Source organism: Phyllostomus hastatus, unplaced genomic scaffold (genome assembly GCF_019186645.2).
Source record: "Phyllostomus hastatus isolate PE091 unplaced genomic scaffold, TTU_PhHast_1.1 phas_contig_29, whole genome shotgun sequence".
NCBI classification, from domain to species: Eukaryota; Metazoa; Chordata; class Mammalia; order Chiroptera; family Phyllostomidae; genus Phyllostomus; species Phyllostomus hastatus.
In genome coordinates this window covers 44,423,872-44,441,712 of record NW_025333835.1, presented here as the reverse complement: position 1 = coordinate 44,441,712, position 17,841 = coordinate 44,423,872, and the positions used below count along the sequence as shown (strand labels likewise).

At 52.1% G+C, this 17,841-nt stretch overlaps 1 protein-coding gene across 3 annotated transcripts in view; it reads left to right on the top strand.

Moving 5' to 3' along the window:
• TNFRSF19 (TNF receptor superfamily member 19) overlaps positions 1-17,841 on the top strand; it is a 69,454-nt gene that overhangs the window by 12,993 nt on the left and 38,620 nt on the right. For all 3 annotated transcript variants that reach the window (XM_045839282.1, XM_045839284.1, XM_045839283.1), the window contains exons 2-3: positions 6,502-6,604; positions 10,662-10,772. In XM_045839282.1, coding sequence (XP_045695238.1) covers positions 6,536-6,604; positions 10,662-10,772 — 180 coding nt within the window. In that variant the 5' untranslated portion in view covers positions 6,502-6,535. The remainder of the gene's footprint in view (positions 1-6,501; positions 6,605-10,661; positions 10,773-17,841) is intronic.

Here is a 17,841-nt window from a genome sequence, read left to right as displayed (position 1 = left end):
CTGGAGAGCACTACAAATGTTACGGAGAGTGGTTTTGGAGTCTATCCAGGCTCACTTCTAAAATAAAAATTTAAACAGCTGCGTTTTAGAAATGGCGATGCATAATTCTCTTAAAATACTCTGTCGATGTTTGAGGTCCCCTCGGTCCTTCACGCTGCAATTGTTCTATTTGTATTTTAGGATACACTTTTATGAATGTGGGGAAAGGCACCTTAGTTACAATATGCTCGTGCACTGACCAGTTTGAGAACACTCTATGACAGTTATTTTCCTAAGGCGAAAGTGCTGGAGTCCACAACTCAGAGAAGTAAAAGCAATTAGTCTCAAAAACCCTAGCCTAGTTTCAATTCTGTTAAAAGGATTATCAGAGCCTGACAGTGAGTGAGTCCCTAATGGCTTTGAACTTTAGGGGAATTGAAGATATTGTCCTTGGCAACAGAACATTTTAGAGCTTGTAGCGTTTTTAGTAGAAATTATCTCATGATTTGAAAAAGGAAAAAATCATTCTCATTCCTGGCCAAGCACAATATGTATATTTTTACGGCAGCCTACCTTTGTGAGCTCCCGAAGCTACAGAAAGGGCTGCGGACTCCATGGTGTTAGGAAGAACGATTTTGAGAAAACAGTGACATTGACGGGGGAGGGGCAGAACAACTAGAGGCTGCAGGGGTGACTGTCCTGTTTGGACATGGCATTCATTTTTTATCCTCGTAGCATATGGGACCGGCATTATTTCTAAGCTATTTATCATTACGCTCTCCCATTGAAATGCAAAATCCTGTGTGTCCAGCACAGGCTTTATTTCAATGCCGATTTTATAAATTGTAAGCCTGCCAGTTTACTTTAATGTTGCCTTTTTTAAAAAAAAAGTATTTCGGCTTATTGCATATTGGAAAAATGTATGAGTTCAATATATTTCATTACATAATGTTAATATACTTTTACTAGAAAAGCTATTACTAAAATAAAAACATGCACGCACCACATGTTCGATAATAAATCAAATAGCTTTTAAAGGATGGAAAAATAAAGAACATCCATTTATCCTGAAAAAAAGTTTCCAGGGGATTGGGATTACCCTGAGTCATATATCTGGGTCATTTGTAAGATCAAAAATCAATGCCCGTCTCAGAAGGGTCACTGAGCAGATCTCCCTCCGCAGTGATTCTTGTTGGTACCGTATGTAGTAGCTCTGTGTTTAAGAACTGGGGCCCCGACCCAAGCTGCCCTGTGTCAGAGTGACCTGTGCTGCAGGCTCGGACACCGCTAGCCCTTACAACCACCGTAGGAGGTGGACTATTACCACTCGTTCATGAACTCTTTGCATTCATCCAACATGTATTGGGCCCATTTTGGGGGTGAATCACAGTTCTAGAAGGAAGACCACATTTCTTGTCACTGAGTCCTCACGCCCTTCTAGTCGGTCAACTCCCGTGGCCTGCTCAGTGGTGAAATGCATGGAGGGAGCCCCAGGGGACTGCAGGGCCCGGGGCACCTGGAGCAGAGGAAGTTTAGGCCCGTCTTTGCCAGGGACGGCTGACCGCTCTAGCTCTCTTGCTGCTTTGCCGTGGGACTCACGGGGGCCACATTCTCTAACTTTTCAAGAAGATCGTTCCTGTTTAATACTGAGAACTTATTTTAAAAATTGAGGGCTGTGGTGATTCTGAAAATGCTGCTGCTGCTGCGGCTGCTGGCGACACAAGGGCTGGGAGAGGGAGAGGGAGAGGGAGAAGTCGCTGGCCACCATGGGGGGTCGGGGGGTGGAGATAGGTCCCGGTGCCGGGGAAGGAGAGCGGAGAGGCCCCCCGGCCAGGAGACGCCGGAAGAACTTGGACAAAGTCGGGGGCACCGCGGTGGGTGAAGGTCCGGTGCACAGGAGGGCCCGGGGCAGAGGGGGCGCAGCCGCGGAGGGCCGGGCAGGTCGAAGTCACTGCTGTGCTGTGGGGTCCAGTGGCTCGCCCCGCTGATGAGAGACGTGGCTTAGCGCTGCTCGGTCCCAGCCGGGCGCCGCCGGTACACTGCCACCCCCGAGGCCCCGCCTCTTTGCCAGGTGACGCTGCGGCACAAGTTTTCACGGTTGGGACGAGGAGCTAGAAAAGGCGTGCGTTTGCGCATCTGTGGGGTTTACTCCCTTGGGGGCTGGCCAGTCCGGACACTGCTTCGCGTCAGTTCCCATTCGTTGGGGTGGTCGGCGGAGCGGCTTGGTGTGATGAGCGGCACGGCCTCTGCCGCCCAGTAGCGCGCTGGCCGCCCCTGGGCTGCGGGCTCCACTCTCCTCCTCTTGGCCGGCCCGGTTCTCCTGGCGCTGATGCCCTGCTGGTGGAAGTCCCTCCGGACACGGCGAACCAGACATCGCGCGTCTTCTGGTTGCCGGGCTGGGGCAGCTGCTCTGCGCCCATTCGGCCGAGTGGTCGCCGGGTATTTAGGAGATGTTGTCTGGTCGGTGTATTTTGGCAAACTGTGGCAACCCCAGGGGACCCCCTGTCCACAATATCAATGATTCCTGTGTCTCTCATGTGATAAGTACCCCCAAATAGGATACTGAAGTGTATGTGAAAGCATTTTTCTATTTGGGCCAGACTCGAGATTCCAGAAATTAAAACCAATTTCAGTAACTGCCTTTTTTATTGCCTTATTTTAATTTTAAATTCTAAACACTTAAATACTTGTTGTTTCATTACATTTTCCTTCCTGTTATGAATGCCAAAGCGTTTCTTAAGGTATTTCATTTTGTTCCAAAAAGTTCAAGGCCGTACTCGTAACACCCCACGGGCTAACCGGTGTATTTCTATATGAATAAACAGAGAACAAGCCGGCCGCATTGAGGGGTGCGTAGGAGCTCTCGCCACCTTTGCTGCGCTGTGAGCACCCCTGGGCGTACCTTTGTCCCTGCGCTGTGCCCCCCCCCCCCCGCCCACTGCCTCCTCCCAGGCCCCAGGAACGCTGTGATCGGGGTGGATTGATCCGTGGATGAACCAGGAAGGGTAGTGTTCTGTTACACAGCGTGATGTCACCGATCAGTTCTGTCGATGTCGCCCTGCCCGGCCAAGTGGAAGGGGTCCCCGGGCGCTGCGGCGGGGGACGCGACCGGCGGTCAGCCCGGCAGAATGGCCGGAGCGCCGTTCTGCTCGGAGTCAGCAGGCACGAATCGGATTCATTGCCACCCTTCCCAGGGCTCGCGTCCTTGACCCCCAGGGTCCTCTCCCCTCGTGCAGGGGTGGTGCCTGCTCTAGAGTGTGGCGGGAAGGGGAGGCTGTGCTTCCAGGAAGCCCTCACGCAGTACTTGACGTCAGAAACGCTGAGTTTGAACTTGGCGTTGGTTCTTGGCCTTCCCATGCTATCTTCTGCGGGCCTGTATGTCTGAAGGTGTAACCCCCCCCAAAGATGGCTCATGTCTGTCTAGCCGGCTACAGTCTCACAGGACTGTCCCATACAGCAGGTCCTTTGACCCTCAACGGCAATGCCACCGATAACGGCAGCCATCATTGCCAACGAGTACTGAGCACTGCCAGTGTGCCCGAAACGGTTTCTGTGTGGGTGAACTCTCCGGTGAGTGCGTGAGAGCTGCTGTTAAACTCGCTCACTCCTCACGGCCGCCACGCTCAGTCTGGAGGTGGGGAAACCGAGGCCTGGCGTGCGTAACTCGTCCAGGTTCACACAACTCACAGGCGGTTTTCTCAAGACCAGCAGGCCCCTGACAGCATCAGCGGCCAGCACTGCTTACGCTCTCCTTCTGTTCCGGACACTTCTCAGTACGTGCCCGAGTTCATCCTCATCACGCCCCCGGGCGCAGGTGCTGTTTTCTGTCTGGAGCTGGGATGTCTCGGGGTGACATCGCTCAGACACCCGACTGGACGCCCCGGTGTTCCAGCGGCCAGGCGCCGCAGTAGACGCTGGGAATACAGAGAGTAGTGAGGCGCGGTCCCTGGTGTGAGCAGGTAAACTCGGGAGCGTAAACCAAGACACAAACAAGCAGGATCACTCTGCAGCCCGACAGCTGCTGTATGTGCGTGCATGCAGAAGGGCAGCCGGCCGTGGGGAGCACCTCTGCCCCCTGTGCTGACCGACAGCAGTGGGCAGTGTGACCATCGGCCAGTTCGTGTAGGGATTCAGCGGGAGAAAGGCTGCCCGGGACAAAGGGACCGCCTGTGCACAGGGTCACGGTCACGGGCGTGCAGGAGAACCACGAGTGTGGTGGGGGCCAAGCTGCAGGCGAGAGGCTGGAGGGCACAGGGGCCACGCTCAGGAGCTTAGGAGATGATTTGTGGGGACCAACCCACCTGCACCCCTGGAAATTCAGGCAGGGCAGCACTGCTTCTGTATTCTTCGTTTGCACTGTTCCACTTGGCGGGTGCGCTGGGAGAACAGCACAAGTCAGCGCACGGGCACAGCTCCATCCCTGCTCTTCTACCGGGTCACCTGGAAGCATCTCTCCGTGGTGCAAAAGTCACGGTGCTTTACTTGATCTCCTCCTGTCTTTGGCCGTGTTTATATGGTTTCTTATCTCGTCACCTCTTTCCCACACTTTTCAAGGAGGACCATGTCTCTCACCTTTTTGTCCTAAGAGCAGTGCACTTTTTTTCTTCATCGTGAATGAGATTTTTACACCCTGAAGAATTTTTAGAAAAAGAAGGGGAAAGTTCGCACAGAGTGGCACATGTGACCCCAACCACTGGTAACATTTTGACATGGAATCGGTGTGCCCTATGACGTCAACATCACGTTACCGCGACTTCTGACTCCTGCCGGCGGGCTGCCAGCGGTTGGGTCGTCCGCCTCCCGCGGCCGGCGGCGCGGGGTCCCCGCGGAGCGTCCGGTCCACCCGGTCCCCCAGTCACAGCGTGCGCTGCCTCGGCCAGTCTCTTCTCACATTCTGTGGGAACGCTTTGGTATTCATACCCTCTTTTTCATAGCAGCTTAACTCCGTGTAGATTTTATGTTTTGTTTTGGTTTTTTACTTTTAATAATTAGCACACTTAGAAGAATTTAGGGCCGCGGCGGGCAGCGCGGCCGCAGCATCCCTTTCCTGGAACCCGATTTTATCCTCTCCGGACCCCGGCGCCGCGTCTGCGCGCGCAGTAGGTGCGTGGCTGGGCAGCTGCTGGGTGGTTCTGAGCTATGCAAGGGGCCCAAAAGGGCCGTGACTGAGAAGGTGGAAACGCAATAAAAGCTGCCTGGATTCTCTAAAAATGGGCCACTCGTCCCACAGACTTAAAAACGCGGTCCGCACTGCCCTGGCCGCCGGAGCCGCTCAGGCAGCTGCGAGGCCCCACCGGGTGGGGAGTGTCCCGGCTGCACGCGGGCGCGCTCGGGGCTGGCCGCTTGGCCGGACGCAGCCGCCGGCCCAGCTCGGCCTGCCGGATTGTTGTGTTGTTACTGTTTTTCCTGGGCTGTTTGGCCCGCGGGGCTGCTTCTCTGCTCTGGTTTCTTTCTAAGTAGTCAGATTATTTGCTCCGGGTCTCCTGTTAGTTTTGGCAGATTCGACCCTGAAGGGAAACGGAACCCTTGTTTCCCTGCCTGATGAGGAGCCGCCAGATACATCTTTGCTGGGGGGGGGGCGGGGGGGGGGCGGCGGGGGGAGGGGGACCAAAACAAAACCTATCGTGCTGCCATTGTCTGGAGCTGTGAAAAACAACCGGGTTTATTTCTACGTTTCAGATCATTTCTGGTGAGGGTGAAGACGCTTGGGTGATCTTTCACTGAAATGTCACGTCAGTGACTCCAATTCCACCACTTGTGAATGAGTTTAGGTCTTTTGAAAGGAACGCATATTTTTCCTGCTGATGTGTATTTTGCACCGAAGTGGGGTGCGGGGGGGAACAAAGGCCAACGTGGCCTGTGTCTGCTTCTGCGTGGAGCGGAAGGTCCAGGGTGCTCAGGGATTGTATTTCAGGGTGGAGGGACCCGGGACCCTGGGGCCGGACCACCTGCGTTTGTACCCAGCCTGCTTCTTACTAGCAATGTGACCTTGGGCGGGTGACTCAGCACTCTCTGGGTCTCAGTTTCCCCACTCTAACACGGGGATAGCCGTATTATCTACATGCTAGAGTAGCTGCAAAGATTAAGTGAGTTAACATGGTGAAAATAGTACGCGGCACCGAGTGTGCTTAACAGGTGTTAAATTTTTTTATCACTATTATTGTCCTGTTGGCACTGATTGAATCCATAGAGTGGAAGGTTTACATCGTCACTGTCTGAACGTAATTCTGTGCTGGGGGAAGAGCATTGGACACTACGGAGACTTGGGTCATAAATAAAGGCCTGGGACTTGAATGCCTGTGGAAGTTTTGCATATGGTACCTCAATACACAAAACAGTAACTCTTGTAACTTAAATTTTAAAGATTACATATTGTATGCCTACTGCATCTTTTTAAAGGTGATTGTGTTCACCGCATAAATACTATTATGTAGTCTATATAGGCAAACAGCAAACATTATACAGTGACCACGAAGCACGGTCACTGATTGCCATTAATGTTGACTGTATCTTGCCTTTCAGAACTCTTCAACAAAAAACACGCCTGGTAAGAACCATGGCTTTCAAGGTGCCGCTGGACCAGGAGAAGCCACTTCTCGCCGTCGTCGTTTTGCTGGCCTACTTGGTAAGTCAGCTCCACCTGCGTGAGAACGCGGTGAGAGAGCTCACATACGTGGCGCCAGAACCCTTTTCTACGCCCGATCCCAGGTTTTAAAATTTTTTTCAAATTGCATTTTATGACTGTTACATTTAACTAATAAAAATTGCGCCCGAGCCTGGACATTTGTGACAGTTGCCGAAAGTATTTAAATGAAGACGAGGTGGAAAGCACAGCGGTGCTCGCCGCCCCGGGACAATGGTCGCCGTGGGGGGACCGGAGTTTCCCGCAGCGCGTCTGACGGCCCAGCAGGCCCCTGTAATCTGGCTGGGCGCCCACGACTCACTCGGCTGTGAAGCGTGTAGAACTGAGTTTTTTAAGTTCTATTATGTTTACGTAGTTATTTAGATGCGTGGTTAAGGACAGATGGAGAATTTCCACGTGTGAAGGCCTGACACGAAAGATCTATGAAGGCGTTCAAAAGAGTTGAAACCTACTTCGTTTGAGGACGGAACCATGCTCCTCGACTAGGAAAAGACTCACTCACCCTGCAGCCAGCGCCCAAAGTCTTCTTGGGAGACAAAGTCAGAGGAGATGGTGTCCCTCTGGAGTCAGACTCAGGCAGATGTGAGGTGGTTCAACATCGGGACGAACTTCTAGAAGGTCAAAGCCTTTATGGGCTCTTTGTGGTGGGAGGGAGTCTCCTCTCTCTCTCTCTCTCTCTCTCTCTCTCTCTCTCTCTGGAGTAAAGCCAGCTCCTCTAGGACTGGTGGTCGGGGCTGTGAAGAGAGGCAGGAGGTTACTAGACCTTTAGCCCCACATGACGTTCTAGTCCTAAATCCCACCTGGAACTGTCCCTCCCATCTGCTCGGGAGGGGCAGGCTCTGATTTTACAGAAGGAGGCCAGCAGACACCATTCTAGATATTTCCTGCTTCAAGACGGGCAGCTGACTTCCGGCCCAGATGGAGGCCTAGGTAGGCACACACTGTGCCTCCTCGCACAACCAAAAGGACAACAACAAATTTAAAAACAAAAACAACCAGAACTGACAGAAAAATCGAACTGTATGGAATTTGTTGAGTATGGTCGCAAAATAGAGGAAAAAGTGAGGGTTATGAAAAGTGAAATAAAGGAAAACATACAGGGAACCAACAGTGAAGGGAAGGAGACCAGGACTCCAATCAACGGTGTGGAGCAGAAGGAAGAAAGAAACATTCAACCAGAACAGAATGAAGAAACAAGAATTCAGAAAAATGAGGAGAGGCTTAGGAACCTGCAGCACAACTTTAAATGTCTCAACATCCAAATCATAGGACTGCCACAGGTGAAGAGGAAGAGAAAGAAACTGAAAATTTATTTGAACAAATAATAAAGGAGAACTTCCCCAGTCTGGCAAAGGAACTAGACTTCCAGGAAGTCCAGGAAGTTCAGAGAGTCCCAAAGAAGTTGGACCCAGGGAAGCACACACCAAGGCACATCATAATTACATTACCTAAGATTAAAGATAAGGAGAGAGTCTTAAAAGCAGCCAGAGAAAAGGAGACAGTTACCTACAAAGGAGTTCCCAAAAGACTATCAGCTGATTTCTCAAAAGAAATCTTGAAGGCAAGAAGGGGCTGGAAAGAAGTATTCCAAGTCATGAAAGGCAAGGACCTACATCCCAGATTGCTCTATTCAGCAAAGGTTTCATTTAGCGTGGAAGGGCAGATAAAGTGCTTTTCAGATAAGGTCAAGTTAAAGGAGTTCATCATCACCAAGCCCTTATTTTATGAAATGTTAAAGGGACTTACCTAAGAAAAAGAAGATAAAAAAAATGTATAGTAAAATGACAGCAAAGTCACAATTATTAACCACCACACCTAAAACAAAAGCAAACTAAGCAATCAACTAGAACAGGAACAGAACCACAGAAATGGAGATCACATGGAGGGTTATCAGTGGGGCGGAGGAGAAAGGAGGAAAAGGTACAGGGAATAAGTAGCATAAATGGTAGGTACAAAATAGACAGGAGGAGGTTAAGAGTAGTATGGGGAAACGTAGAAGCCAAGGAGCTTATATGTGTGACCCATGGACATGAACTAAAGGTGGGGGGGAGGGCGTGTGCAGGGTGGAGGGAAATAAAGGGGGGTAATGGGACAATTTTCATAGCATCATCAATAAAATACATTAAAAAAAAAGATGGAGGCAGTTTGCACTGAATCATTGCTAGTTACTCTAACCTCCAAAAGCAGTTTCCTGGGCACCTGCTTGTGATAGGCTTTGTCCACAACAATGTCTCTGATCTCCTGGCACTTCCTGAGCTTTTCAGCTTGTATTTCAGAAAACAAAATCGTAGTCAGAAATGTCATTGAGGGCGTTTCTGCTAGTGGTAAAAGGTCGAACTGAATGTTGTCCCCCACTTGAAATTGTATTATTTTTGACACTTTTACAAAATACTGTTAAGACGCAGATGAACACACTTTTGCCGGATGATAATATATAAAGTGAATTTACTGTTTCTAGATAAAGTAAGAGAAAAAAGCTATATTTGGGAAAATGACTTACAACCTTTCTTTTTGCCAAAATAGATGATAATCTTTCCGTTTTAGTCCTATGTTGTGAACCAAACTACATCGTTAGGCCCCATGTGAGTGGTGACAGGGCCATCAGTGAGGGTGTGAGTTCACACTTGCAGAACACTTTTACACTGAATTGTCCGGACGTTTTGGCCACTATCGTCTTCATCATCCTCGTCGAGAGTTCCACTGATCTCAGGATTGTCAGAAGTGTTTGAAAGACAGTCTCTAAGTAATGCAGTTCACCTGAAAAGGACGAAACTTCTACACCAAAACTGGGTGGCAGATATGAGGTCTATCTGGAAAAAGTCCAGCGATTGTTAACATACGGAGAAGGGTTTGCACGACTTCAGTGTAACCTGGCAGCCAAGGAGCGTGGACTGGAATGCGCATGTGTGAACAACGACGATTTCACTGTACTCGTCAGTGGTGGTGGTAGACACTGTTGAGTGAGCATGTGTACTTGTGTGGCCGTCACATTCAAAATGACTGAGCAAGTAGAGCAACAAATCTGCATCCAATTTTGCGTTAAGCTTAAACATTCCTCCATGGAAACTGTTCAGATGATTCAGAAGGCCCCAGCTATGGGCAGCTAGTGATTGGCAGCTTTATCTCGACAACACGCCTGCTCATGCATCGCATCTCAGGCAATGTTTTTGATGAGACATCAAATCACTCAGGTGACTCAGACCCCCTGAAGCCCAGATTTGGTGCTCTACGGCTTCTGGCTTTTCCCAACACTAAAATCACCTTTGAAAGTGAAGAGATTTCAGACGGCTGATGAGATTCAGGAAAACACAACGGGGCAGCTGATGGCGGCTGGGAGAACTGTGTGAGGTCCCAAGGTGCCTACCTTGAAGGGGACTGAGGTGTCATTGTCTTATGTACAGTGTTTCTTGTATCTTGTATCTTCTTCAATACGTATCTCTATTTTTCATAGTACCTGGCTGGATACCTTCTGGGCAGCCCTTGTATGTCTGAAGGATAATAGCAAAGTCCCTACAGCTGTACAAATTTATTTCATTCATTTATTCAATTCATCATTCTTGAATATACTTGTGTTTCTTTTTTTCTCTTTTATTTTTGCTTATTTTTCTTGATAAAAAAATATAGTTTTGGAAATCAGAAGTCTTCAGATTGCAAAAGGACCGTGAGTGTCTGCATGGCGGCCTGTATTCGTCCTCTTAGAGAGGGGCGCAGCCTCCGAGTCGTTCTCCGCCCGCGCCCTCGGGAAGGTGTCCGGGGAAGACAGCAGCCGACTCCGGGGAAGAGGGAGCCCTCGCCCGGGCACCACAGAGGGCCGTCGGGCACACCGGTGTATTTGTCCCTCTGCCCGCATCAGTCAAGTGGTGTATTTTCTCCCTCAGGTGAAAATGGAATGGTCCTCTCTCTCTCTGACGTCACGGTCACCTTCAGTGACTGTGGGAATTACGCGGAGGATGCTGCTTGTCTGTTTGTTTGTTTGTGTTCTGCCAACGAGGCAGTGGCCTTGCCGTGAGGTGTAATGCGGTGACGCATTGTTTTCCAGGCCTGCGAAGCGACCTGTGAGACCGAGGACTGCAGGCAGCAGGAGTTCAGGGACCGGTCCGGGAAGTGCGTGCTGTGCGAGCAGTGCGGGCCGGGCATGGAGTTGTCCAAGGTGCGGTGCGCTCGGGGCGGCGGAAGGGCGGGTCTGTGCCTTCCCAGGGCATCCCTCTTGGCTGAACTCCCTTAGTTAATGACTCACGAAGACTGGGACACCGCGACAGAATTCTTGGTTCACCGTGTCACTTGAGCCAAACGCAGTTCCCTTCTCAATACTTTTCTCCCTGCGTGCCTGGCCGGGATAAAGGAAACAGGTTCTGATAAGCAGAATCCAAAAAAACGTTAGTTTTATGGAACTTAGTGCTTATCATATTTTATTGAAAGAATAGAATTATTAAGGTTTATGTAAACCTTATTTAAACAAGGTTTATTAGTTAAAGAGGATCACAAGTCTACTAAAGGTTGAAAAATCAAGCACGGATGATGGCAAGGGGTGATGGCGCCGTTGACTGAGACTTCTGTTCTGTAAAACGACCGTTGCTGGCCAAGAAGCAGAGCCCGACAGTGTCTCAGCCGACGCTGCTCCGAGAGAGCCGTTCTCCTCCAAACCAGGGTGTGGGCACTTCCTTGACGAGGCCAGGACTATCGGTCTCCCCGGCCTGAGTGTGTGTTCCCCCCAGGGTCACTTTAAAATGTATTCGTCTTAGTCACCATTTGTTAAGACACTGTGTCCTGGCATATTTCTGGGTCTCGGATATTCTCGGGTCTCTTCTGTTTTTGTGAGCATGCTCAGAACTATGCACCAATTTGCTTTATCTTCTGACCTTTGGAAGATGTTTCTAGGAGAATTGAGGTGTCATTTTTCTTTGTTCTAAATAAAGCATCAAAGTCTTCCCATTAGAAAAGGAACAAAAGATTCTTCTTTTTCTTTAGAGTGGCTTTTAAAGGAGAGGTCCTTTGCCCCTACACACAGCCGTTATTTAAAGTTGAGTCTCGTCATTCATAGATTTTTGATCGATGATCCACGAACAGCAGGAAACGAAGATTTCTGCATTCCACAGGTGGTGCCTGGCCCCGGCCTCTCTCTGGCCGTTGTGTTAAATCGGGGGTGGCCCTCAGTGCCCTGGGCTGCCCCTTTGGGCTGAAACTGGCTGACCTGTGAACTCCCTGTGATGTCTGGTTAACTAGCATCTCAGCTCGGTGTTTTAATCTGTGGGTTGTAGTGACATGCATTTTCAGACAAAGGTTTTGCTGTGTCGGAGGATCTGCGTATCTAGGATTAGTGAACAAAGTGGTGAAGAATGCAGCGGTGCCCGAGGGGCAAATAGACCGCGGGGTTTCTACCCAATCTCTGTGAAGATCTGCAGGAGACTGTGCAGATGAGTCATGCCGAGATGGGTGAATCATTCCTAAGAAATTGCCCTAACCTTCATCCTTTGAATCCAGAGACTATAACCTCAAAATAATTTCTGGAGAATCAAACCAGAGGATGAAGGTACTATCGGCTCTAATATATACTTTTATTTTTAAAAAGAGTCTCTCTCCTGAGATTATCTGATAGCAGTTTCCATCTTTCCCAGTGCTCCTTGCATATCCAGAAGAAATACTTTTCTCTAGGTAGCAGTTTTCCCTGGGCATTGCGATAGCTGCCCAACCCCATTCCGTTGGAAGCAGCCGGAGGGAAGCAATTCAAGTAATTCTTCTTTATGTACTTATTTCCTTAATTTTCATTTCAGTATTTACTATCATTCTCTTCACTCAAAGAAAAGACTAGGACAACTCGAGTGAGAAGTAAAAGTAAAGGTCAGGATGTCATGGAGACATTAGGTTGTCAACAGCCAATCGGATGCGCGATGTTACAGACATCCCCTGGGTCCCCCCCATGCACCCCAATGTGCTGATGTGGAGGGCAGGCGGCCGGTGTCCTTGCTGTGCACACAGGGTGCCCAGCTCCTGGTGGACAGACAGACAGCACAGCCTTGCCACAGGACTGAAGACTCAGTCAGCCTCAGATAGTTTGGGGGAGGGGGAGTGACAATTCAGTCTAGTGATATCAAAGTCAACAACTTTGTGTGTGTTATAAATAACATAGTTCGCCAAGTCTCCTATCCTGGTTTTAGCTCCCAGCAGACAGCCGGCACTGCGCCTTGCCCCGTCCCAGATGCAGACCGACAGAGAGGCAGAGAGACCTGCCCCCGGACGTGTGAATGTGTTTCTATCTCCCTGTCACCCGATCAGGGCAAAGAGCTTGAGTGTTCATAAGCAATTACTTTGGGCCCAAAATTTCTAAGCTGTCCACTCGTAGATTCTCCGTTTCTCCCTTTCGGGCTGCCTTTATGAAGGTTTCCACAATAACATACATCTTTCATAGGAAAGAAAAGTAAGTTTTGACTATATAAAGATCAGATAAATTAACGAGCATATTTAACTCGTTAATTACCACCTTCCACTTTACAAATCAAGGGACAGTGTAGTCTTTTGACTAAGACTCAACTTTTTCTCAATTGTCGGATGACGACATTGATAAGTAAATCTCACTGCTTTTCACCTGGAATACCAAATACAATGATGTATATATTACTGTACGCCCTATTCAAGTCACACTGAGCGGTGGCTTGTGTCACCAGGGAACTTGAGGGGTCTTTTTCCTGTTTCTGAGGCAGACACTGCGCACCGCAGCTCACCCCGCCCCCTGAGAAGCGCACGCTGGGCGCGGGAGCTGCGCGCGTGGGCGCCAGGGTCACGCCGCCCTCCCCCAGGCTCAGGGGGGTGCGCATGCGGGTGGGTGAGAGCGGGTGGCTAGACTTCTGCTTCTGGCCGCCTGAACTCGGCCCGGCGGCGGCCCCCCCGCACCCCAGCGGAGCGGCGGTGCCCACGCCCGCCTCCCTCCCCGCAGCGAATCAGGAGACGCTTGAGACGGACTGCAAGTCCCTGGCACGCGTTTCAAAGTGAGCTTTCCTGATGCGTGATTGGGGTGACTTTAGCTGATGTGAGAAAGGAGTTCTCATCCACAACGGCATCCTTCTGTCCACTTGGATGCCGGGCTGGCTGCAGGCTTTCAAAGACATCCATGCACTCTTGGGAAAACTGTTTCCATCCACACGGAGAACAGTTCTCTCTCTCTCTCTCTCAACACACACACACACAATGTAATTTGCAGGCCTAAAAAAGATTCATTTTTGCGACTTAATCACAGCGTTGCTCACTTTGTGTTTAATGACACCTGACCCAGCCCTGTGGTGCGTGGCAGATATTAACACGCTCTAGCTTGTGCTTTTTTTTCTTTGAAAAACTCAGCTAACGATCTCCGTAAACTGGAAGCTGGGGGGAGACGCGCGGGGTGGCGTTGGACGGAAGGAAATGGGAAAAGCTGGTTTCCGAGGGCCAGCCGCAGACGCCTGGTTGGCCGGCCCCATTCGTGTGCCCTGGACTTCCTCCGCAAGCACCTTCCCCTCTGTGCAGACCGGAGCGTGTACAGTGAGTGCGGGGAACCAACGTCCATCACGCGCTGGCTGTGGGCACAGAATAACCAGGGCTTCTGGCCCGGGGCCCAGCACGCTTTCCTGGACAGGGCCCACCGCGGGGAGGGCCTGCGGCCGCGGAGCCCCCTGCCCCTGGAAGCTGTGGGTGTGGGTGTGGGTGGGGTCTGCTGGCGTCTGTTTCTCCTCCGCGCTGGATTCGCAGCGGCAGGACAGGGAGAAGGGGACTTGGGGACTGTTTACTTTGGGCCATTTTGCTGCTGCAAAGCCACCCAGTGTGGCTGAAAAAAAAGGGGCACAGGGACAGAGCCACTGCTGCCACCAGCGGGGTGGGGGGGGGTCAGGGCAAGCAGCCCTCTCCGACCTCAAGCCACCGTAAGGAGGGCTATTCACGCCCACCCCCCGCAGACCCCCACCCGCACCCCGCTAGTCCAGCAGGGTCTCCCAAGTGGGAGGCATGGTTGCGGACTGACCACGGCTCTGCCCCCTGGAATAAAATAACAATAGCGACCTTAGGAAATACCGCCTTAAACAGCATCCGTCCCCTCCTTTACCCAGCAGGTCGGGACTGCTCCCCAGCCCGTCGTGCGCTAAGGGAAAGGGTGCCCTGCCGCGCTGGGGGGGAGGGAAAGGGGGCGGGCGGACTGGACTCGCGCCCTCGGCCACGGGCGTGGCGCCAGCGCGGCAGGGCTCGCGGTGGGGAGACCTCGGGCTCCGCTGCACGCGCAGCTCCGGCAAGGAGCGGGCGGGGTCAGTGGGTAGAAAATTCCGAGAGGAAACGTCAGGAGTGTGTGTGGGAGGGGTGGTTCTGGCTAAAGCCGAGCTGACGGTGAACACGGCAAGCAGGCATCCCCCCCACCCCCACCCCCGACGGTGGAGGACCAGGAGCACGGTCAGACGTCGAGGGTGGGGCTTCTGGTTCACCGGCTCAGCGAGGTGGTCGCCAAAACTGGGTTTTCCAAGGGAGTGCCCAGAGGGCCCGGGAGGGGACTCAGGAGCCCCACTCCGGTCTGACCCCGCAAAGGCTGCTGGTCCTAGCAGGTGCTGGGCGGTGGGGGGGGTGCTCTTGGGGGGAGGTGGGGAAAGAGCGGCGGAGGGAGGTCTCCAGTGCAAAGGGCTGATCACGTGTGGAGTGATTTTCTAAACCCTACAGAAGTGCTTTTTTCTAAATTGCACTTAAAAAATTTGTGTATCTGTCAGTAAAAAGGTGTTCTCAGGGATTCAGGGAAGGGGTGGCCCTCTGGCCTCGAAGGAGGTGGATGCCAGTTTCGGAAGTAACGGCTGTGGGGCGGGCTCCTTCACACCCTGGGGGGGGGGCAGACCGCGCTCCGGAAGGACAACACGCACGTGGCTTTTTCTGAGGCCCAGGCCGATGACTGCCCTGCCCTTCCCTCCCCTCCCCCTCTTCCCTACCCCAAACACACATGCTCACCCCGCAAGGCCCTGCCTCCCGTGAAACGACGGCAGGGAGAACCCCAGTGCAACCGGGAAAGTGTCAGAAAGCAGGCAGAGGTTACCTACCGCAACAACAGCAGGTTTTGTTCAGGGACTATTGCCACAGGGGAAAGAGACCTCAGACAGAACCGGGCTCAGTTCCAAACGCAACATGGACTTGGGGTGGGGGTGTAACCCAGGGGCCGGGGCAGGGGCAGGGGGTAGGACGCTGTGGAGCGGAACAGACTCAACAGGACGATCGCTGAAGGCAAGCCGGGGGGACCAGGCAGCCCCCGGGGTGGTCCAGGGGAAACTGGATCAGACATTGAGGGTAAGCAGCGGGGGTGGGGCGGGGGTAGACTCTCAGTAGCTAAGCTGACCTCACAGGATTTTCTGACAGCTGGCCTGGGAAGGAAGGACCAAGCCTAAGAGCAGGGCCTTGTGGGAAACGGCTCGGAGGCACCTGCGGAGTTCGGTCAAGGAGGGAGTGGGTCCGAAGGCTGAGCCGGAACGCAGCAGGCCAGCCTGCCCTCCCCTCCTTCAGGAACCCGAGCCCTGCCACCAGAGGCCCACTCCTGCCTTCTCTTCCATCCCCCGGTGCAGTAGAACAGCCGGCCACAGAAAACGATGCGCCTAAGGCGGTGATCCCTTTCTGCTCAAAAGCGATGGGAGAGAAAACCCCAAGGGTGGACGGATACTCCTTTCGTTAAGCGCACAGCCGGGTCGGGGATCCACGCTGGCGTGATTCACCAGAACTGCCGCCCTCTGCGTCCCAGCCCCTGGGACCCCACGATGACGAAGGACACTGCCCGCAGAGTGACAGGGGGCTCTCTCCGGGTGCCGGTCTGGGGACTCTCCGGGGTGCACTGGGCGCGGACACCAGGAGGGCTCGCTGCCATGCAGGGGCGCACGTGGGGGGCTGCTCCTGCAGGGACCCCAGCACGCCGCGGTGCCAGTGTCTGCTGCGTGCTGGCAGGAGGAGGCCGAGGCCAGGGATGGGAAGGGGGGTGTGTGTTTGAGTTTAACACAATCTTGGGTGTTAGTTTTACGATGTAAAAGGTGAAAACAAGAGAAGCAGAAAAAAATGGTCCACAGCCTCCTTTCTTTCTCTGTTCCTGGGGATTTTTTGAACTTAATAGGGATGATTTCCAAGGCATTTTCACCACCTACCTTTACTGAATGAAGTCAGAACATCAAAGCAGACATTTCTATTGGGGGCAATTTAAAATTTACAGTTGACCCTTGAACAGGGCAGGGTTTAGGGGCACCTACCCCCCTCCCACGCAGCCCTCTAAATTCACAGATTCCTAACCTCAGTTTAAAAACACATACAAAACGCTGTTTAATTTGCAGGCTGGGTTTCAAATAATTACAGTGTTTCTGTGTTTCCAGTGCTTACAGAAACGACCGTTCGTTCTAAAAGTGATTGCCGCCCTGTACACTGTACTGCACTTTAATTTCTCAGGATTACTTCTCCGAAGTTTCAGTTAATTTAATGTTTCTGGTTAATTTAACACGTAGAATGGTCACTGCATCAATTTCTTAGACCCCCATAGACTGCAAGCGATATTATATTTAGAAGTTTAAAAATAATTGGCCTGTTTTCTTATCTCTTTTTTAATTTAGCCAGTACTTCAGAGAAAATATGCTAATAGCATTTCCCCAAGTAATGTCTATAAAAGTTCCCAGGAGACTCTGTAGTTCCTGGCACATGCTCCGTCCCTGTGGCCGTGTAGGTGGTAGCCGTCGGTACAAAGCCCGGTTCGCCCCATCCCCTCACCTGGGGCCACCGCAGGGGGCGCTACTGCTGCCGGCAAACTCACGCTCTGGGCAGAGAGAGTGAGCCGGCGCGCAGCCCGGGAAGGGGAACCGTGGCGCACGCGGAGCCCTTCTCTCTGTGCGCGACTCCGGACCAGTGTGGAACAGACGCCCGGTTTCTTTTTTCATGACGTCCTCATTCCCCGAAACACGACGACGAGTCAGCGGCCCCCCACCATGTGCGGCAGAGCCGTGCCGGTGAGAGCAGGCCTTGCGCATCACGCGAACTGCAGAACGCGGTCAGCGGTCCAAAAATAACCGCCAAGATGCCCCCCAGCACTCACGCCTGCGAGCCTTTTCACAACAGGCCAGACCACCCAAACATCCATTTCTACTTTTCCCAGTTCGTTTCCGTTTGGGCCACTTAATCTAGTTTCTTGGGAATGGAGAGAGAGGGGCGGGGGCTCCTTGGGGACCAGCAGGACACCACGGCGGGTATCTGAGGGGGGGGTC